Genomic DNA, 22,099 nt, shown 5'->3' with positions numbered 1-22,099 from the left:
ATATGTCGCTTAAAGCGACTTCTTCTTTGTACTTGCTTCTTCTGGCTGGTTCCTGTGACTGTAACTGTGTGCTTGACTCTCACAGCTTATGCTTTTTACATCGGACTCTATGTGGCGCTTGCAGAGAATCATGTTGAAGCTAAGCCAGGCGATCACCTCATGGACAAAACTTTTAGGAGAACGTGACGTCGCCATAGGCGCTTCCGAGCATAATATATCACAAAACCACTTGTCTTGGGGAGTATCTACTGGGTCCTGCGGTTTAAAGGTTGAATTATGCTTTCCTCGGCGGTTCAAGAGGGAGGGACGCTGTGGGCGCTTAAGCAGCAAATCAATGGAGGGGTCGATTGGTCAACAATACGCAAGCCACTGACGCCGCCTTTTTTTTTCCAACGGGAGGAATGCATAAGGTAAGGTACACATTTGGCTGGATCTTGCATCTCTTGGGGTACTTGTCGTGCATTGCATTCCCGCTTCTACTTTGGGTTTTTTGTGCATTCCAGCGCGTATAGATTGGGGAAGGCAGGGGAAGGCGGTTTTGACAGGTGATGGGGTGGTGTGGTGACTCGAATTTGATATTTACCTAGTGAAAAAGCTTGGGGGTGTTGATTGGGTGTGAAGTGATGTTGCTGATGCGAATGGAGATGTAGAGAGGTTTGGAGTGAGGAGCGATTTAGCTACCTGTGTGAAAAAGGTGCTTGTGTGATGACATGCATGGGTGACACGCAGAGGTTGAGGTGGAGAGAGTGCAGCATTCAGGCGGCTGAAGCTGGTAACCTATGCATCTTTGACAGGGCCGTAGTGGCCACTTCAAGCGGTCGGTCTATCCGATCATGGTCGTGACCGTACCGCCGGATGCTGCTGCTCACCGTGGTCATCATCACCGATGAGGGTGGGGATGCTTGGAGGGGCTGGTCTCTTGGGCCTCACCAGGCGGCTATGGAGGACAAGGACACCGATTTGAGGGTATCCTGGCTTCATGCTGCGTGATGGCAACATTCTGAACTGGACCGAAATGAGAGGGAGAAAGAATACAGGTTTTTCAAGAAAGGGGGGGTTGCTAGAGCGTTGAGGCGCTCTGATATATCATCTATCTTGGTCTGGAAGATGAGATCCGTATATTGATAGATCATTATAAGGCGCGCCGCCGAGAACTTGTCTATATAGATCTTTACACGTAGATCCCAACATGTGGAAAATGCTGATTCTTTTTTATAAATGATGACCGGCTGGTTGATGTGTATCTCAGGAGAAAGTTCCTCCGATATCTCGCTGTGCCTGAATGCGCCTTGGAGTTTGTGAGCCGCGCCGCTGCTGATGGAGGGGTCATTTATCAAGGTCCGGTCAGCCACTCCAGCTATCTGGTACCTACACTGCTACACTTGTCCTGATCATAGAAGGACTAGAGATTTGCACTTGCAACACATGTTGGAAGATCAAAATTTACAGTAGTGTATATCCATGGAACTGACATCATAGTAGACAAGCCTTTGCAAACAAGCAATTCGAGCCGACTCCATTTCTTCTTTTTTTCTTGAAGAGCACCGAGAAGCCACAGGCCACGGGCCGCATGGTGGGGTTGGTTCAACGTTCTCCTCTCGAGCCGTTTTGGGGTTAGCGCCAGGGGAACTGCCAGGAGGCTAGCGTTTCAAGTGCAGGGTTACCATTTGGTGGTAGCCTCAGCGCCATGTCACCTTGTGCTTGGTTCACCAAAGCGATCTCCCCGCCGAGCGGCCGACACGGAAAAAGACTGGACGAACACGAACGCCTCTCCAATCATCAGTCACGAGGTGACAAGTTCAAGTGAACGAAGAGTCTCCATCAACGACTCAACGGAGAACATCTGCTCCCTCTGTCTCTCGATGTCGGTTGTTCGACAAAACTGGAGAACAAACGGCCAAACCACACGTGCTAGTGGATCATCTTAAACCATCTCCACCATGGTGAATCCAATCCTCAATGCCCCCATCAGAAACAATTTCGCGGTCTGGGATGGTTGGATTGGCTGTTTTGTGCAACACCAAGATTGGGATGGAAGAGTCGAAGCCGAGGTTTGTCGTTGATTTGCAGGCCTCGAGGCACCACACTGGCCAATTTCTGTTTGCGCCTGTACCCCTTTTCCCCCTTGCGCAAGATGGACAAGGTCTCTCCAAGCCCCCGCTACATGGCTGACCCGCTGCAGTTGCATGCGACTGAAGGTCACTCGCATGATGGGCTACAAATGAGGGTCCAGGACCACCCTGCCAGCTCCATTGGCGTTTCTGATTCGACCAAGCCCCCGGCTCCCATTCCCCTGGTCAGACTCTCCCCGAGTTCATTCTCTGTGGTGCGGTCTGGCGGTCCTCGCCCGATGTCTCGGTCACACTGGCCGGCTGTCTCCCAATGTCCCTCTCTCTCTCCGTCTCTTGCTTCTCGCGTCTTTCTCTCCTCTTTCCGCTTCGCGTGTTTGTCGTCGTCGTTTGTCGTTTTGCTCGCCTCTTGAGAGTTGCGAATTGCATCGTGAGTGGGAAAAGTTGAAACTCGTCCGGCACAGTTTTCCAGAACTTCAGTTTTTTCTCGTCACCAAAGCTTGGCTTTGATTGAGAGAAACAACACATACGCTCAGACGTTCCCCCCTCTCCCCATCTTGCGACACGAACGCCCCCTTTCAGGACGGGAACCAAGGAGACGAGTTTGTTTTTTCCTCGACACGATCGACCGCCGTTTTGTCGGGAAACAAAGCAACAAGTTTGTTCCGTCGATCATCCTCTTTTGCTCCCCAGCAAGGGCCGGCCCTCAACTTTCCAGATCACCATCATTTTATTCTCCGTGTTGCTGGTTGTGCAGAGTGTGCCACAGTGACCACAGCAGCTCAAGGAAAAGTCCGGATCAAACACCGTGCCTCTCTGTGCCAATCCTTCTCCAGGGCTCCTTGGTTTTGATATTCTTTCGATTTGGGAGCAACCACTTCATCTTGCTCCCCAAAGTAAACATTTGCCCAACGACTCGACACCCTTCGAATCGACAGTAAAAAGGACGGGACTCGACATGTTCTTGTAACTCGGAGGACACCATCGCCACCCTTTCTTACGTTTGTCAACTCGAAGGAAGTAATTGATCTCTAGGTCGCTCATCACCGCGACTGACGAGACGGGTACACAATCACAATGTCTCTCCCTCAGCCAGAGACACCCTTGAACGACGCGTGTTCCGTCATCTTCGACCACACGCTTTACACATACTCGGCCGACGCATTTCAGTCTTTGAGGCTCGAACCAGGTGCCGAGTGGGAGGTTTTACCTCAGGGCGAGAAGGTCACGGGTGGTGCTTGCGTCGGCTCGACAACAGGAAATCCAGCGACGTCGGCGTTCTTTGTGGTTGGAGGAAAGGGGGGCAACCCAGAGTATCTGGGGCTTCAGAAGTTTACCTTCTCAACCGGTCAATGGGAGAACGTTCCCGTGGATACCCTCGATATTAGCGGCAGGACAGGACACAGCGCTGTTTACCTCAACAGCACAGACTCTATTCTGGTATATGGTGGTGGCTCAGAGGGTCAAGCATCATCGCAGACATTCACCGTCGGCGCAGCCGCACCACATACTATTCGTTCTCACGAATCATGGGCGCCGCCAGCGGTAAAGCCCATTCTGTTGCCTTGGTCTACTCACGAAGCTGTTATGCTTGGTGGTAATCCCGACAACAAACAGGTTTATCTCTTCAATAACCAGGAGGGGAAGTGGCTAGACTCTAGGGCAACGCTCGCAACACCACTCAAAGATGCTTCAGCAGTTCAGGCCGTGCTTCTGGGTGGCGCCGATGGGTCACAGAACCTGCTCACCTTCGACATGACCGAGTCACCAAACATTGTGAGGAGGACTATCCTCTACACTGGCCCAGGACAGCCAGTAGCAGCCGCCGCACCAGTTACCAAGAGGTCCGCCAGGAGAAGGGCGCGGAGTGCTGCCAGGCAGCAGAGGCGGAGATCTGAGCCACTAACACTGAATAACTGGCCGGCGTATAACTCATCGCTCGCCCCAACAACAATGCGAAAAAACTTCGCCCTGGCTAAGGATATTGATGGAATGGTTGTGATTGCCGGTGGTAATAGTGAGGACCCGGTAGCCATGTTTGACACGACGACGAATACTTGGCAGAATGCCACAGAAATGCTTGGTCAAGTCAGACTTCTTTCTCTGGATGATGAAGAATCATCGACTACGCTGTCTTCGACGACTGCTACCTCGACAACTGCGACACTCTCCACATCGACATCCTCGACGCTGGCTACGATTACTAGCGATGCTGCCGCTGCGGCAACGGCAACCCCAAACGAAACAGACGCTCCTGTGGCTGGTGGCTCCGGTTCAAACGTCAACATGATCCTCGGCGCTGTGCTTGGGTCTGTCTTTGGACTGGCGCTCATTTTGGGTCTGTTCTATTTCTGCCTGCGGAGACGCACGAGACAGCAGGCTCATACAGAGGCTGGCCACAATAGAAGATCCAGCGGCGCGTCTTCAAGCGAAAAGGACGGTATTGGTTACGCCAAGGACAGCCTTGCCTTCGGTCAGGGTCCAGCTGGGGTATTCCGGGGACACCAGTCTCAAGGCTCCAAGAGTTCCTTCTCTTCCATGGCCATCCTCATGGGTCGCGCTAGTGAGAGTAAGCCAAGACTACCAGGCATAGGCCGCAAGGGCAGCAAGTCCAGCAACGGCAGTAAGCGCGATTCTGAAGATAGCGTTTTCAGAGCGTTCAAGAGCACAATCAGCAAGCCCATCCTTCCCGAGGCGCCATCCCCGCAGCCCATGCGGGACGAGAAAGGCGTATCATTTACTACCGAGACGGCTGAACCAAGACCACGGAACCTGACCACAACGGACAAGCGAGAAAGCACTCGCAGAAGCTCTGGTTGGAATCGCTACTGGTCTGGAGGCTCGGCGCTTAACATGCTCGGTTTTGGCAGCAGCAGCTCGAATACCAAGAACAATTCGCAGCGGACTACCCTACACTCAGAGCGGAGCTCCAAGTACAGTGATCAGCAGAACCGTATGACCCAGGACAGCGTTACTGTGCCTCGCCTTCAGATTTACGAGCCTCGTCTATCATTCAGCCGTGTCAACTCTCATAGCCCCACCATCGCCACATATAACAACACCAAGTTCAACGAAGGCATGAGTGCTCAGATCGAGACGGGGCGTCCGATCAGCGCGGTGAGCGACCTCTCCATGTCGGCCTATTCGAGCGGCATTCCAGAGTCTGTTCATGAAGCCTGGGATCCTACTGCTAGCAACAACCGGCCTTGGGGCATGGAGCGACAAAACTCATCGAACACTGGCATCTACGCCACGGCTCTCGCTCCAGCTTCTGCAGCCAAGCCCCCTGCTGAGCCGGCGCCTCTGCGCAAGCAGCCATCTGCTGTACGCGATGATATGAGCTGGCTCAACCTTGGCTAAAGTCCAACACACTTCTGCGTCCGCGCCACGACCCCTATCACGACCAAAACATCTTTATGACGCTTGATACCCACGACATGCCTCCTTCCATCATCTACTGGTCTTGGATGCCGTGGACACTCGCATTTAGATCTCCTTTTGGGCTCACAAAATCACCGGACATTTTACTTTTTCTTACACTGTGCATATTTTGTTTTGGCATTTTTCTTCCGCTCTGTACAATCGGCTGTTGGTTTTTCTCTTCTCTTTCTTCACCCAGCACTGCTAGCATTGCTTTGGCGACCCGGGTTTGGTCATTAGTATTGTCTTTTTTGAGGGGTCTTCGCTTCATAAGATCCGATGATACCACTGTGTTTTCTTTTTTTTGTTAAGTTATTACCCTCTTATCAGTCTCACTGGATTATCTGGTCATGGCTGTGGCGCTCCTTGGTTTTCTACCTTAAAAATCTTCTTTTTTTTTCTCCAATAATCGCGTTGGACATGCTCAATGGGCAATACGGTTGCTAATGGCAGCCATGGGTGGAAGGATATTTGAATGGGGGTGAGGTGGAGGGGGCAGAGAGCAGAGGAGAGAGGAATGAGGGATGTTTGGATATTGTGTGGATTGTATTTAGGACTGGGCTCTTTGGTCTATAATTGGCCGTTGAGTAGAACACAAAAATATCATAGCTGTATGTCCTGAGTAATAAGGCCCAAAGTTCTCACTAGTAACAAAGTTCCAGTCGCGTTCCGCTTTTTGACTGTTACCCGCGTCCAAGGCAAATCCCATTTCCAGGCTGAGTTTACATCAGTCATCAAAAGCTTGTTTTCGCACTACGGCAGAAGCCGGAACCCTTAGGCACATGGCAGAGCACTAAACCCACGAGATTGGAGCGGGAATTGAAAAAGCAACCACAGTTGTTGGCCGGAAATGCAACCTTCGTTACGTCTAGAGGGTGCGCCACTCGCGACATTCAGGGTGGTTAGGGCCTTCGGTCAATGAATCTAGAAAAACATGTTTCCAGAAAGGAAGAAGAAGAAGAAGCTGTTCACCCCAACACCTCTCACGGAGGACGCGCTCCGATGACAAGCTGACTTTCAAGTCCGCAATGGCAAACCCGCTGGCCCAGCCCCCAACTTTGAACCTGTCAAGCGTGGGGTTCTTTGAAGGCTTTCACGATGTGATGGTGGATTCATTATTCAACGCCTGCAGTTGACATGCAAGAGGTGGAGCTTTGATCACCCAGGAACACCCTCGCTTCCTCAAATTCAACCATCATGCACATCCAAGGAGCACGGCAGCCATGTCTACATTAATCTTACCGAGCACATGTCTGGAAAAGGCACACAACCATGTGGTACAATGCAGATCACGAGGGAAAGCCACCTCGGAATACCTACGGGTAGAATATTGACCAGATCCAGAGGGGCATACATCTAACCCATCTATCTAACCCCCACGAAATTGTTCGAGACCCTGACAACCACCGCTCTAGCACTATTCTCTATCGAGATGGTGCCTGACCAACTCGAGCTCAAGCTTTCCGGGTCGAGGGAAGAAGTATCATCTGCCGTAGCTTGCCGATGAAACTGCCATGGGCCTCATCAGCTCGACCAATTTTTCCAGGGCATGGCCAAGGGCTTGTCGCCCCATAGGAGGACGGCATAGTGTTGAGCCCCAGGTGTGAGTGTGGCCGGCGTCGGGAGGCTCTCGAGGGGAAGTTGAGGTAATGATTATTTGGGGGCCTTACTTAATACCCGTCAGAGCTTTCAGCGCGACACCTGCCGTTCCGGAAGCGCTGCTTGGGGCTGGTTGGCGCGGGGGAAAGTGGGAGAGAGGACATGGGGGGTTCGAGGTGTGGGAGACAAACATCGTGGGGCAGCGCGCACTGACCATAGCGGACTTGGTTTCCATTTCAATCTGTGGCCCCCCCCCCCACTATCAGAACACCTCGGAGCCGCAACCCTTTTGAAAGTCTGCCGTTCAACGTCGGTCGCAGCCAGTCACACTAGGAGACAAATTTCGTGGACCCTTCGCCGTGCTCAACTCAACCGCGACGGGTGCTGCCCTGCGCTCTACCGACCCCGACGAGGACACCTGTTGCGTGCCCATTGAGCCCTTCCCGTTCCGTGACCGCTCGCCCGAGAACGATACAGATATCCCGCCCGCCGAAAGCTCAAGGCCGTTTAACGATAACGGTTTTACCCGAGCCGGTGACTCTCCCCTGAGCGCGCAACTAGAACGCCACTGTCGTATCCATCTTGAAGTCGAACGAGAAGTTGGGCATCGTCCGTCGTGTTGGGACACAGGAGCAAGGAAAGAATCATAGAACTCGCCAAGACTGGAAAAAACGAAAGCGCGACGGATCCGTCAACCACCTTTTTGGCCTTTTAAGATATCCCGCCCGCCAGATCGTGTCTTACAACCCACGGATCATCAGACACAAGTGGCACACACAGCCTGACTCGCAATGGATTCTTCTGGGTGGCCTGTCGGGGACCATGGCGTTCATACCACTACGGCCGAAGATGACTTTCAGCAATATCTGGACATGACCAACATGAACAACCTGGCAGAGGGCATCGACTACAATTTCCAAGGTTTCCAGTCCTCTGCCGGCGCGCACATGCTGCAGGTTCCCGGGCGCGAGCAGTTGGACACCCCAATGACAGGAAGCGATGCGCCTATGCTCCTATCACCATCGATGCCAGCGATGCAGCATCAGGTGCCGGCCATCACAACAACGGGGGGTCCCTACCAGTCTATACCCACCACCATGATGCCGCCTCCAACACCAAGCGAGACGATTGTGAACAGCATTGACGCCCAAATTCACTTTCTTCAACAGCAAAAGATGCAGGCTCAGCAGCGGCAGGTGGAAGAACACGCAGCCTTCTTCGCTCATCAGCAACAGAACCGCATGATTCCACCGACACCACAGAGTCTGGAGATGGTTCCAGCTGCCAACCCTTTCTATGCCCAGCGGAATGTCACAGAACCGCAGCCGCAACACCCGCACCCACACCGAACACAACACCCACATCAACAGCAGCACCCACAGCAGGCCGTAGACTATAGGTATCAGAGAGCGAAGGACCAGTCTGATGTTTGTTCAAGTCCGTATCCCGGATCAGCCAACAGGTTTGCTGACGGCGTTCAGATGTCCTTCACCCCGTTGGTTTCACCCGCCGTCACGCCTTTGGACACCCACTTCTCGGTCGAATCCCAATTTACTGTTCCGGGAGCCTACTTTAGCCCACTAACGTCACCTGCCCTGCACGCCCAAACAGACCCATTAGCCATGTTTGAGCAAAGACATGGACCCCTGACAACCAGCTCGCCCACGGATATGGATCTCGACGCCGTTGGAGGGACCATGTCGATCGGCACACCGGGAGACCTGGTCAAGAAAATGAGGAAGAATGCGGCCAAGGCGAGGGCAAAGGCGGGCGTGAAGCAGTCGCCAATTTCGAAGCCCCTCAGGAAACGACTGGCAACCACACCAAGCCTCAACTCGCAAGCTCTGAGTGACTTGATGGAGAATGCAGAGCAGGGTCAAGACCATCAACCGTTGCCTACATCCATGATGCACAACTCATCTTCATCGACCACAACCGGGCCGACAGATTCAGAGGATGGCTCGATATCACCAGAAGCCTTGAATGATATGACACCCATCGAGACTGAGATGCCACCGCCCCCGCTCCCCAAACCACGATCTGCGAAGCCCTCTCCTTACATTGCACCTCAAAATACCGGATCAGCTCCGGTCATTGCTCCTCAACCACCCAGGCCTGGCGTGGCATCACCTGCCACACCAGCATCTCTGATGAAACTCAGCTCGCCGAGCACCCACACCACCGTGGCTGGAGCTAGCAGGGCTGGCAGCCATGAAGTGGTCGATACCGAAAATATCGAGCTATTTGAGTTGCCTGAATCCGTTTCCAACGTGAATGTCCCACCCAGCCACGCCAACGACACCCCGACACCAAAACAAGCCCCTCAAGATGCCGGACCATCCAGAACACCATCTCTTGCACCATTGCCATCACCTTCACTGGGTCCCACTGTGGTAAGGCCATCGGGAACAGTCTCAGCCACAGCAAGCCCACAGCTGGGACCTGGTTCGGGATATGGAGCGAAGCGGACACCACAGCTCCTCCCAAGAAACAGCAAAAAGCGGGGGAGTGTCAGCTCGATTCCTGTCTCGCCGGCTCTTAGGCCCAAGATCTCGATTTCACCCAACATCAAACCATTGCTGCCGGGCGGAGCAGACCTTGAGGAGACGGCGTCACAACTTCTTGCCAGCAAATCCAACTACCAGCGGATCCTCGAGGGAAACACAGTGCCCGGTGTGTCATACCCCAGCGAGCTCTCCACCAATCTCACGTCCAAGCGGACATCTCACAAGATTGCCGAGCAAGGTCGGCGGAATCGGATCAACTCGGCGTTACAAGAGATTGCCACCTTGCTGCCAAAGCCACCAAAGGACAGTGAAGGGGAAGGCAGCAGCGATAATAAGAGTAAGGATAAAGAGAAGGAGAAGGAGAAGGAAAGAGAGAGGAATGGCGGTGCGCCAAATAGCAAGGCGAGCACAGTGGAGATGGCGATTGAGTATATCAAGCAGCTCCAGCAGCAGGTTGCGGAAGCTAATAAGCGGGCTGAAGAGGCCGAGAAGAAGCTGGCCGAGACTGGGGGTGCCTAATCCAGCATCCAATACGTTTTACAATACGGTTATTATCTGATGACTCGGGCGCGGGATCATATCTCGGAAGGAAAAGTTGCGATAATTTGGGCAAAGGTCGGGGAGCATGACATCTGCAACATGAGCGAATGGGAATTTCAACAACGACAGGCGTTTAGGCATTCATGTCTGCTTATATTACCTATATGTACAATCAGGATCAGCACTGAATCTACACATGCCTATGTGTTGTGTAGAAGTTGGGGGTTTGTACGCCTTGTTCGTCTGAGAACCCAAGAGCAGGCGCATAGTAGGAGATACCCAACGGGAGGACGAGGAAAATACACTATCAACGTTAACTATCTGTTTTTATGTCTCGTTTACCACCTGGCTTGTATCGTCAGGGCTCGGTGTCATTGTCTACCGGCCTGTCAACACCGAGGAAGCTGAAAAGACGGCAAGACGGCATCGGCGGTCGGTGAGCTCGGAGACCGGTTTGATGTCTCCGAAGCGGGTGATGTGGTGGTTTGTGGAGCGTGGGTGCTCTCCTACCAAGACCTGGCAATCTTGAATAGCAATAACCACGACCATGGCCATGACAATGACAATGACAATGACAATGATTCAAGATTTCAACAGAAACGCGCGGCGATACTACTTCTCTATCATTCTTCTGCTGCGCTTTGTGTAGTACAATACGACTCACATGCGCAGCATTTATGCTCTAATAAGTTGACACTAGCGCTTGTCATTGCGACATAGCACCACAGCATGTATGCGCTATCCACGTGTTGATGATCAATCAGATAAGAAAGCTTGGTCTTTTCCTGGGGGTCTTTCTGCACAACTGCGCAATGAAGTGGACCGAGAAAGAAAGGGAGCGTCGTCATCATGAAGTGGCAAATGACTGTCCGTCCTCACTTTGCCCCTAGTGCCCCTCCTTAGCATGGGACAAGAGCTCGAGGGGCACACCTAGAACTACCCAACTCTCTTGGAGCTTGTAACCACCAGCTCGGAGATATCGCAAAGGTTTCACAAACCCAGCAGCAAACAGGAGATCGTTGACGCGGTCTGGGCAGCCTTGTCATCGCTTTCGACTAGGTAGGTAGTTGCCGCGTTGACAGGGAGAGAGGTTTGTAAGTGGGTGTACGCAATCAGCTAACAGCTAGCTCTGAAGTGTATATATAACTCGACTCGACACCCTTTCTCGTCGTGTCGAATACCTTTTTGCAATCACTTCACACTTCGCTATCACCTACGCCCATTGCTTACTTACCTACCTTAGCATCAGGAAAAAATTACCACACAGTCAGTCAACATGTCCTTCAGTGGCCCAGAAGGTCAAGGTCGCCGTCCTCCCCCAGGAAACCGACCTCCCCCTCCCCCTCCCGGCTACGGCCCTGAAGGCTTCTGGAATTTTATCCGCTCCATGACCCCCAGCGGCACCGGCCCTACCTCACCTCCCAATACTCGCCCGGGTAACGAAGGCATAAATGCCCAACCTCCCTTCCCGCCCTTTGGATTTTTCGGCGGTGGCCCCGAAGGCTTCAACTTCAACCCATCCTGGGCTATGTCCCACAACCCTCCCCCTCCTCACCGTCGCGGGCCCCTTGGCCCTCGCTCTGATGACGACACCGGTGACGACCCCGACGGGCATCACCACCATCCCGGTCGTCACGATAGACACGGCCGTGGAGGCCACCATGGTCTTCACTCCCGCAGTCGAAACCACAGCCATCCCCGCCGTGAGCCAGAGGTAGAAGAGGATCTGTATGACATCTCTGCCGCCGCCGGGGTAGCTGAGCACGACCTCACGGGGGCATACGACCGTGCTCGGGAAAGGGAGAAGGAAACGGAGAAAGATGACGACATGAAGAGCACCTCGACCTTGAGAGACGGGATCGACACCCCTACTACGACTACCTTTGAGGATGAGAAAGAAAAGGAGAGGGAGCACCCTGATCCTCCTGAGGACATCCCCTCTGCTTCTTCCGGTCCCGGCCATCGAGGTCGGTGCCGTGGTGGGCCCGGAAGAAGGGGTCGCTGCGGACGTGGGTTTGGGGGCGGGAGACACAATTCTTGGGGATGGGGCAGCGGACCAAATGGATTTGGGGCTGAATTCGGCAGACCTCCTTTTGCGCCGCATTTTGGACCGGGAGGTGGTTTCGGTGGGCCGAGACATGCTTCTGGGCCGCAGATTGATATCGGGGGTGCGGTGAGAGGGTTGGGGAATTTGGGGTGGGTGATGGGACAGCACCCTTTGGCCAAGGGGCTGAGGGAGTATTTCTCTGGTGGGCAGAGCAACGGGGAGAATAATGGAGGGGAGGAGGGGGTGTTGTTTGAGGGAGAGGAGACTGCCAGCCCGCCGGCGGATGTGTTTGATTCGAACAATGCTTGGGCTGTGCACGTTGCTGTTCCGGGGGCGAAGAAGCGGGATGTGGGTGTTCATTGGGACAAGGAGAGAGGTGTACTTGTGGTTAGTGGGGTGATCTATAGGCCTGGAGATGAGGAGTTTTTGAAGGGGCTGGTTAGGGCGGAGAGGACGGTTGGGTTGTTCGAGAAGAAGATCAAGATGTCGCCTGCGGAGACGGAGAACAGTGATGTGGGGGTGGATGCGGATGGGATCAGTGCAAAGCTGGAGGACGGTGTCTTGTTTATTGTTGTTCCCAAGAAGAAGAAGGAGAAGGGCACTGGGGAGATCAAGAGAATTCAAGTGCTTTAACAGAATGAATCAACCATGGCAATAGAAAGTGAAATTCAGGGCCATATTTTCGGGGTTAGGGTTGTTATGTTAATTATGTTGGAAGGCGGTATCAGTATTTTAATTGGTTTCTTGTCTCATAAAGCTAGGTGAGGTACCTCAAAAGTAGAAAATCAAAAATATCTCGGAAATCTGACCAATATTGCACATTTGAGCAAAGTGAAGCTATTCAGAACCATCTTGTTGATGTCAAGAGTGGCGAGTGATGATGCTAAGCCACACATGGCTGACCCCAGATTTTGCCCCACGTGAAAGCACCAGCTGTTGCCACCGACAACCAAACTTGGCACTCCACTTTCGTCATCCTTGTATATTGTGTACTGATGCGTCGAGCCCACTTCGCAACCTCAACAGGAGCTGTGAACTTTTTTTTCTCCTTATCCCCCGCTTCGTTTCATTCATATCTGTCCAGAGAAGGGAAGCACCTCGTGTCTCAGTTTTCTGAAACTCTTCGCTTGCTCCGCGACTCCAGGTCCTGTCTGTATATCGGCCGCATGCATCGTCATTGACAGAATCATACCAACCTGTCGCAGCAGCTCTCTGGCAACTGACAAAGCGCAGGCAGCTCAAGGCACCCGCCGATAAGCTTCTCCTATCAGGTCGCAACTTCTTCGCCTTTCCCTTTCCCAACCCTTCTTTTAGATTTGAATTTGCTATTACTGCCATCTACAGCCACATCGCCCTACGAGACGACCGCCGCCATGTCCGACACTGAGAGTGTCGACTACCTGCAGCCGGACTTCGATCCAAAGTCGTTGACGGTGCCGCGACTGCGGTCAATTCTGGTCACTTATAATGTTCAATATCCATCGACCGCAAAGAAGTCAGACCTGATCGAGCTCTTTGTCGATCAGGTGCTTCCGCAGTCCAAGAAGATTCTTGCTGCACGCGCTCGTGTCAAGCGGATGAGCCGCGGTATTGTCGACGCTGATTCCGTACACACGAGCAGCACTGATTTCGGCAACGACTACGAGGACCTGCCACCACCTCCAGCCTCGGTGTCGCGTCGGTCAAGGTCGCCAAGGAAGCCTACGAGGATCAAGCGCGAGTCGGAAGACCCAGAGCACCTTCCTGTGGTGACGCCTGCGCGAAACCGGGCCAGCAGCCCTCGGAAGAGGACATCGCGCTCCGTCAGCGCGCAACCACCATCGTTTTCCGACGCCGAGACTGCCGCCGAGCCTGAGCCACCTCGGACCATTACCCGCGAAACTCCTTTCAAGACACCCAAGGCAGAGCCGGATCAACGCGATAACTTTTTCAAGCGTACGCCAGAGACGGAGAGCGTGTTCAGCAGTGATAACCCGTTCCAGAGTGGGGCGAACACTCCCGCAACAGCGATCAAGACGCCCTCGCATCGTCGCAAGACGTCAGGGTTTGACTCTGTGAGGAGACAGCAATTCGTCACGCCTTCGACCTCTCGCCGTCAGACGGACGGCCCCGTGTTTGGGGGCACTCCCGCACCATCTACAATCAGCCGAACGTTTGAGATACCTGCTGCCAACTACAGGGCTCAGACACCAGAGATGGAAACTGGGGAGGAGTTCACTCCTGATGAACAGTTGGCTCTCATGCAGGAGGAGGCTGCCAATCCTCAGCTCGCTCTTGCTCGGCAGCCACCTCCTCCCAAGAAGAAGTCGAGCTTGTCGACACCATTCTGGGTTCTATTTACGACACTCCTTGTCGCCTATGCTGCTTGGTACAGGCAAGAGAAGGTTGCGGTGGGATACTGTGGCTTGGGCCGGGAGCCTACCGAACTTATTCCGTCGACTATTCGGATCCCAGAGTGGGCGTCAGAGGTTGCCTCCCGTTTCGATATCGAGGATATTCAGGTTCCTGAGTGGGTCTTCACCTATATTGAACCCCAATGCGAGCCTTGCCCTCCACACGCCTACTGCTACGAGGACTTCACTGCTCGCTGTGAGCCCGACTTTCTCCTGAAGCCTCACCCGCTTTCCCTCGGCGGAGTCATCCCACTGCCTCCCACTTGTGAGCCAGATGGAGAGAAGGTTCGCCGTGTTCAGGCTGTTGCAGACAAGGCTGTCGAGGAGCTGCGGGATCGAAGGGCCAAGTACGAGTGCGGTGAACCTCTCGAGCCAGAGGGGCAGCCATTGGACAGCCCGTCGATCGACGAAGCGGAGCTTAAACAAATTCTTAGCCAAAAGCGGAGCAAGAGAATGGCCGCTGATGAGTTTGACGACCTTTGGGTTGCCGCGATTGGAGAGGTCAAGTCTCGGGGTGAAGTGGAAGTCCACAGCGATGAAAATGTGTAAGTTTTGCCCGGCTCCTGTACAACCAGCATGGAGTCCCTCTTGTTCTGCGGCTGTCGTGTTACATATTTCTTGGTATCTGACACATCTTGACTAACCAGACCCGTGGCTGGACCTGTAGAACCGGAAGTGCCGGAGGCTTTCCTACCACCAGCCTATCGTCCACCTCTCTCGCTGGCCTTCCGCTCACGTGCGCCATCCAGCGGTCGGCGAAGCTCGGACTGGCAAGACATCGACTCTCTATTGGTGGACTAATCATGTCGCTACTGTCGATTCTTTATGGGCGTCGCCGCTTCCAGAAGAACCGCGCTCTGGCAGCGCGGGTGCCGGCTCTGGTTGACGTTGTCCTTGATCGCCTCGCCAATCAGAAGGAACTCGCTTTTGAGGATGAGAAGGAGGACGCCTTCCTTTTCTTGCCAAACCTTAGGGACGATCTGCTTCGCTCGATGCACAGCCTGGCTGACCGGGAGCGCCTGTGGACTCGGGTTCGTGCTCTGGTTGAGCAAAACGCCAATGTTCGCACCGGGCAGAGGGAGAGTCACAATGGTGAAGTCGGTCGTGCCTGGGAGTGGATTGGGCCAAGCAGGATCGCCAACGGTGAGGGTTCGGCGAGGAGGTCGGGAAGAAAAAGCATGAGAGTGTCGTGGAGTCCTGGCGTAAAGGATAAGGATGAGCAAGAGGTTGTGCCGCACAGGAAGTGGGAGGAGGGACCGGGAAGGCCGATCTACTGATCTTTCTTTTCTATTCTTCTTTCGCCCGTATATTTTTTCATTTGTATTTATTTTGCCACAAACTGTTAATGTTTCTTTTTGTTTTGGGGGGCCTTATTCCGAGTTAGGACTCTAGCGAGGTAAGATAGGAGAGACAGAAAGATCTGTTGCTTATCGCAGTAGTGGGGATCTTGATGAATGAGGAAGAAATGGTTCTGATTTTCTTTGGTGTGTGGTCTTTTGGTCTTTTATGGGAAAGAAACAATGGCGTTTGTGAGGGGGTCGTGTTATTTTCCTTGATATATCCCCCATTCTCTCTTTCGGCAACTGGACCTGAGGATCTCGCAAGACTGATATTGTGTCTGTTTGTAATTGCGTTCCATACCGCGTATCATTCCTTTTTCTCTATCCAAGTCATGACTTTATTCAGGGGTAACGGACTCTCTACGAGACTGCCAAACGGTCGCTAGCCGGGGGTATCAGAAGACCCATACATGTATAGGTAGATAGCCTTCACAAAATCCAAAGAGTTTTTACACCCAACATTGCAAAGATCTCAACCAAGATCAGAAAAACTCTTACAGGTATCAATTTTTTATGTATCCCAAACCCCGACCCCCTTTTCTGACAGTCCTTTTTCTGCCTCCATCGTCACACTCAGCTCCCACGGGTGTTGTGAATGTCCAAAACAAGAATATCCGTCGCGCCAACCTTGGTGAGGTCGTCCATAACAGGCGCGATCCGCTTCTTCTCGACCATAGCGCTGACGGCGACCCAGCCGTCCTCCTCGAGGGAGGTGACGGTGGGGGCGCGCTTGCCGGGGGTGACCTTTGTCGCGTCGACGAGCTGGGCGCGGGGGACGTTGTACTGGCAGAGGACGTACTTTTGGGCCGTGATGACGCCGTTGATGCGGGCGGCGATGAGGTCGACCATGGCTGGGTTGGAGGGGGCCTTTGACTTGATGAGGATGGCCGAGGTTTCGACCACGGTTTCGATGGCTTTGAGACCGGCGGCTTTCATTGTTTCGCCGGATTCTATTTAGGGGGGTTAGTAAGGGGAAGAATAAACATGGGAGAGAAAATAAGCATACCGACAAGATCAACAATACCATCCGCCACACCCAACGCGCACGCCGCCTCGACACTCCCGCTCAACTCAATAATCTTCGTCCTGAGTTTCCTCCCGGCGTAGCTGGCCGTGCTGTCGACCTTGATGCCCTCCTGCTCGAGCTCCAACCTGGCAAAGTACTCGGACGCGAGGTGGACAAAGCTGGTGCCGATGTTCTTCCCGATCAGGTCCTTGTCCGTCTGGTACTCCCCCTTGGCCGGGACCTGTATCTGGAGCTTGCAGGAGCCGAACCCGAGGTCGAGGATGGTGTCGCAGCCCCGGGGCTTCTCGTCCTTGGGGGACCACTCGTTGCTCATGCGGCGGGCGCGCGCGATGGCGCGGACGCCGGCGTCGTGCTCCTGGACCTGGTCATAGCCCGTGATGCCAATGTCGACGCGGCCCTCGCCGACGAAGGTGGGGATGTCGGCCGCGGGGAGGAAGACGAGGGCGATGGGGAGGTTCTTGACGAGGGCGATGTCGAGGCGGTTCTCGCGCTTGAACTGGATGTCGGCGCCTTCGAGGAGGTTGAGGGCTGCTTGGAGGAGACGACCCTCTTTTCGGAGGTGTCAATATGGGTGGGAGGTTAGAGGAGGGGAGAAGGGAGGCGCGTACTCTTAGGAACTGCGAAGAGCAGACGGCCTTCTAGGCTGTTGAGACTGATCAGCTCTGGTGGAGGCATGATATATATGGGGAAGAAACTGGCGCAAGCCAAACCAGACAGGACAGCACAAAGAAGAGGGGATGGAGGGGAAGGAAAAACCAACCTGTTTACCAAATCCATACTGACTGGGGACGTGGCTCCTAATATGCGCTGGAAAGGGAAGGGTAGGGTGGTTTACCAAACAGGAAGAGAGGGTAACGGCCGGCCTGGGGGTCCAGGGTAACTTCAATGTGGGATTGCGCGGGGTGTACAGCGGCAGACTGCAGGAGAAGACGTTCACTTTTGAGTATGGGTCAGTCAATGAGGTTCTCATGTATGGAGAAGGGTGCTGCAGAAGATTGGGGAAGGGGGTCTAGACACACGATAGGGACAGTGGTGATGGCGGGGTGAAATATCGAGAAGCCAGAATGACTAGGACGGGGAACGCGCAAAACGCACAACACTGACACACACTCCTAGGAATAGAGAGATGGACTGGGATGTACTGATTGGGCTGTACTGTACTTCTATGTTCTAGTGCGGCATGTTTGGGTCCGCAATGAGTCCCCATATCTCTTGGTCGAGTCACCGGCCTGATTTTTCTCCTCCCACCACCCAAATCCACGTTCCTGAATCGGAGCGCCGTTACTGGTGCCCCTCGTCAGAGAATGGTGGGGTAGCTCGGTGCCAGCCTTGAACCCGATCCTCCCGTGGGGGGCGGCATCCACCGAAGAGCATCCACCACGGCATCGGCTTTGGGGTTTCACATTGGGAAAGCGTTTGGTACCGGTAGGCAACGATATGTCAACATCTTATATCTGTGTAAGAATTGAGTTTCCGCCGTTGTGGACTATCACGGCTGAGTAGAAGGCTAGGAGTTGGCGCAACGTCATCTGGTCGCAGGTCAAGTCTCTGTTGGCTAGTAACGTCTCACGACAGCTACTTCATACAAATATAATAGTAGTAGCGAGCAGAGCAATAGTTGAAGCCAGATCTCTGCATGTCGTCCAACATGCGCTAGCGGTCGTTCTAGATTCACCATGTTCTTCACTGTCGCATTTCTTATGTAAGTTTACCTAAGTTCAAGATGCGATAAGATGAGGATTGAAACGATAGCCAAGAGCTGCCCTATAAGACCCCTGTCCGCTCGGGCTCTGGTACGTCACCTCCCCCCTATTTTGGGTGGTTTGTCTTAGTCAAGGGCCAGTGTTACACAGCTCTGCCCTTCTTGGCGCACGGCGTGGATGCGATCCAACTGGAGAGAGCAACAGCAAAAAGATCACGACACATCTCGGTTCCAAGTCTTTTTTTCTCTCTTTGCTTTTGTCTCAGACATAATTCTTCTTGCCCACTCACGCTCGCTATTGCTTTAATTCTTACCGTATGCGCCGCGAAAGTTGACCATCCACCAACCCACGGAGCCATTGCCCGCGAATTGCAACTGTGCCAGCCCGAAACGAGACACATTGTGCGACCTTGATCCGAGTGCAAATAGATACCGAGCCCTTTTCTTTCAAGCTCGCGCAAATTTGCGAGGCTTGATTGATGCTAGATGGTGAGAGATAATCCTATCGTGGTCTCGGGAGATAGACACCGCCTTGTTGCTTCGGCGCAAACATGACCGAACCCCCGAGGTCTTAGGTTAAGCGGACATAGAATGCTAACACAGAGCGCCTTTCTCGAACAGCATATTCGTTAATCGCATCCAATTCTTGCCAGGCGACGAGCGCAGGGATAGCGCACGCCGGCGTGACGATTCCACAACGCCGCCGACCGTTTGTGGCTGCCAACGTGGGGCGTTGGGATAGGGGACTACACTACATTACGTCGTGAAATCCGACCCGAACATGTCGACATGGAGTGGGAAACCAAGCGTGAAGGGGAGCACCGAGACGATGCGCATGTTCTTATTGACATGCGTATCCATTGGCATCACGTTAGTAGATGGTCTATCCACCTCTGGGGGAGAGTTGAATTGCTGACCAACGGTTTACATATAGCTTCACATGGGGAGTGGAAATGACTTGTAAGATATACCCATATAAGTTTTCATTCAATGGTGTACTGACAGCCTTCTTGCACAGATTGTACCCCATACCTCCTCTCACTCGGACTATCAAAGGGGCAGACATCTCTGGTTTGGGTTGCGGGGCCATTATCGGGGCTGATAGTTCAGCCCATTATCGGTGTTGTAGCTGATGAATCGACGTCGAAATGGGGGAGGCGGCGGCCCATCATCGTTATAGGGTCTTTCATCGTGTCCGGCAGTTTACTTGCGTTGGGCTTCACCAAGGAGATTGTGGATTTCTTCATTAGTGACAAGGACACTGCACAACTGATGACCATTGTGCTTGCTGTCCTTTCGTTGTACTCGGTTGATTTCTCCATTAATGCCGTCATGTCTTGCGGCAGGAGTTTAGTGGTAGACACACTCCCAATATCCAAACAGCAAACCGGTGCTGCCTGGGGTAAGCCTGAACATCACCAAACGCAAAACTCACCCAGATACTAACACAAAACGTTGTTTAGCAAGTCGAATGGGTTCCCTTGGCCATATTATTGGTTATGCCATGGGCGCAATCGACCTGGTCGGCATCTTCGGACCAATACTCGGAGACACCCAGTTCAAACAGCTCACCGTCATCGCCGCCCTGGGCATGCTCGCCACCGCCTTCATAACATGCTGGGCAGTCACCGAACGAATCCTCCTCTCGGTCCGCCACGACCCCCGCCAAACCGACGTGCGCTTCAAAGTCGTCCGCCAGATCTGGTCCACAGTCCTCACCCTCCCACCGCGCATCCAAGCCATCTGCAACGCCGTCTTCTGGTCCTGGATCGGCTGGTTCCCCTTCATCGTCTACAGCAGCACCTGGGTAGGCGAGACGTACTTCCGCTACGACGTCTCGGCCGACACCCGCAACTCTGACGACGCCCTCGGCGACATGGGCCGCATCGGCAGCACAGCCCTGACGGTGTACTCGACCGTCTCCTTCATCAGCGCCTGGGTCCTGCCGGCGCTGATCCAAGCCCCCGAAGACAAGAGCTTCACCCACCGGCCCCCGGCCAGCATCGCCCCCCTGATCAACACCTTCAACAAGTACAAACCCGATCTCTTGACCGCCTGGATCGCGGGGAACATCATGTTCGCCTGCGCAATGTTTATCACCCCGTTCGCGACCTCGTTCCGCTTCGCCACGGCGATCGTCGCCCTCTGCGGCATCCCCTGGAGCGTGGCCGGGTGGGCGCCGACGACCTTTCTCGGAATCGAAGTAAATAAACTCAGCGGACAGCCAGACCCCACAGCAAGAAATATTGAGATGCGGGACGTCTCGGTGCTGGAGATGGGCAAGCTGGACGAGGAGAGTAGTTCTTCATCTGGCGGCCTGAGCGGGGTTTATTTCGGTATCTTAAACATTTATGTCACGATCCCCCAGTTTCTTAGCACGCTGATGAGCGGGATGGTGTTTGCGATGCTGGAGCCGGGGAAGAGCCCCGAGCTGGCGCACGAGGCGCACCCTAGCGAGACGGCCGATCCGACGGGGCCGAACGCGATTGCCGTGACGATGTTTTTGGGGGCGTTGGGGTCGTTGGTGGCGGCGGTGGTGACGAAGAAGTTGAGGTATGTGTAACAACAGCAGCAGTTGGTGTAGTATCAAGGGGGTGATAATAGGGGTTGTTGTTTCGTTTCGAAATGGAGAAAAATGGGCATTCGGGTATAGATTATCACGAGCGCGGCGTTTGAATTTGGGAGGGGGTTGGTTGAAATAATATATAGCATGTTTTTTTTCCTATTAGTTTATTGCCGTTGTTGGTTTCGTGAGGAGAGGGTTCGGTCAGTGGTGGTCGTTGGGTTTTCTTTTCCATTCTCTTCTGAGAGATATCTCTTTGTAATCTTGCTATAGGGGGCATTTGCATATGAACAAGACCACAGACTTGTACATCGTATCCTAGCACTTTTTCTCATGTCTGATGAACCCCATGAGTTGCTCTGTTACACTGCTCGGCGAACCAGCCGCTTGATATGTATTTCTCTTTAAACGTATCGGAAGAAAGGTGTGAGTGAGACTGAGTAAAGAGAAACGGGGTATTGCCCGATGAATGGTGAAGCCAACAGAAAATGAAACGGTGGGAATATAGAAAAATAAAAGTGGAAAGTACAGATGCATAGTATAGTATGTTATGCCTTAGCCTTCACTCCTCACAGCTTCCTCAGTCCCCAACCGCCTTCTCATATGATACGGTGGCTTGTTATCGTTACACGTCCAAAACCATCGATGATTTCCGCTCAACACTCACATGCTCAATGATCCCCGAACGCTCAGACAGCATCGACATGGGACTTCGTTGCGTCATACCCCCTCATTTCTTCCCATCAATAACAAACAGGAAGAAGCACAACATCCAAAAAGAAACCCCCCCAAAAAACGTATATGTGAAAATGCCGAGGTCCTCAGCCAACCGTCCGTCAATGTCCAAGGTATCATTCCACCAAAAGCTATTTCCTTCTGTCACCCACTTGAA

The 22,099-nt window shown here is 53.4% G+C and overlaps 6 protein-coding genes across 6 annotated transcripts; 5 read left to right on the top strand and 1 right to left on the bottom strand.

The window, feature by feature from the left end:
- Nucleotides 1-3,146: 3,146 nt before the first annotated feature.
- On the top strand, nucleotides 3,147-5,429 carry QC764_112410 (uncharacterized protein; the record flags this gene model as incomplete). The annotated part of the gene is made up of 1 exon (XM_062942496.1): nucleotides 3,147-5,429. One exon carries the CDS (start codon nucleotides 3,147-3,149, stop codon nucleotides 5,427-5,429), a length of 2,283 nt encoding a protein of 760 aa, XP_062805454.1.
- A 1,909-nt stretch (nucleotides 5,430-7,338) lies between these two features.
- Nucleotides 7,339-10,431, top strand: QC764_112400 (uncharacterized protein). Its single transcript, XM_062942495.1, has 2 exons — nucleotides 7,339-8,515; nucleotides 8,570-10,431. The coding sequence occupies exons 1-2, from the start codon at nucleotides 7,880-7,882 to the stop codon at nucleotides 10,112-10,114; spliced, it is 2,181 nt and encodes a 726-aa protein (XP_062805453.1). The 5' UTR covers nucleotides 7,339-7,879; the 3' UTR covers nucleotides 10,115-10,431.
- Nucleotides 10,432-11,411: 980 nt separating this feature from the next.
- On the top strand, nucleotides 11,412-12,815 carry QC764_112390 (uncharacterized protein; the record flags this gene model as incomplete). The annotated part of the gene is made up of 1 exon (XM_062942494.1): nucleotides 11,412-12,815. One exon carries the CDS (start codon nucleotides 11,412-11,414, stop codon nucleotides 12,813-12,815), a length of 1,404 nt encoding a protein of 467 aa, XP_062805452.1.
- Nucleotides 12,816-13,155: 340 nt separating this feature from the next.
- On the top strand, nucleotides 13,156-16,422 carry SRC1 (inner nuclear membrane protein enriched at telomere/subtelomere region). Its single transcript, XM_062942493.1, has 2 exons — nucleotides 13,156-15,120; nucleotides 15,243-16,422. Exons 1-2 carry the CDS (start codon nucleotides 13,556-13,558, stop codon nucleotides 15,850-15,852), a joined length of 2,175 nt encoding a protein of 724 aa, XP_062805451.1. The 5' UTR covers nucleotides 13,156-13,555; the 3' UTR covers nucleotides 15,853-16,422.
- Nucleotides 16,423-16,488: 66 nt separating this feature from the next.
- HIS1 (ATP phosphoribosyltransferase (ATP-PRTase) (ATP-PRT)) lies at nucleotides 16,489-18,170 on the bottom strand (the record flags this gene model as incomplete). Its single annotated transcript, XM_062942492.1, has 4 exons — nucleotides 17,703-18,170; nucleotides 17,551-17,585; nucleotides 16,922-17,491; nucleotides 16,489-16,865 (listed from the first exon to the last, which is right to left on the bottom strand). The coding sequence occupies exons 1-4, from the start codon at nucleotides 17,717-17,719 to the stop codon at nucleotides 16,489-16,491; spliced, it is 999 nt and encodes a 332-aa protein (XP_062805450.1). The 5' UTR covers nucleotides 17,720-18,170.
- Nucleotides 18,171-18,634: 464 nt separating this feature from the next.
- Nucleotides 18,635-21,545, top strand: QC764_112360 (uncharacterized protein). The gene is made up of 5 exons (XM_062942491.1): nucleotides 18,635-19,133; nucleotides 19,266-19,514; nucleotides 19,579-19,604; nucleotides 19,663-20,046; nucleotides 20,108-21,545. Exons 2-5 carry the CDS (start codon nucleotides 19,426-19,428, stop codon nucleotides 21,205-21,207), a joined length of 1,599 nt encoding a protein of 532 aa, XP_062805449.1. The 5' UTR covers nucleotides 18,635-19,133; nucleotides 19,266-19,425; the 3' UTR covers nucleotides 21,208-21,545.
- The last annotated feature ends 554 nt before the right edge of the window (nucleotides 21,546-22,099 follow it).

The sequence above is a fragment of the Podospora pseudoanserina genome, chromosome 1, assembly GCF_035222485.1.
Source record: "Podospora pseudoanserina strain CBS 124.78 chromosome 1, whole genome shotgun sequence".
NCBI lineage: Eukaryota > Fungi > Ascomycota > Sordariomycetes > Sordariales > Podosporaceae > Podospora > Podospora pseudoanserina.
Note: the sequence above shows the minus strand (reverse complement) of the source record. Positions and strands in the feature narration are given on the sequence as shown.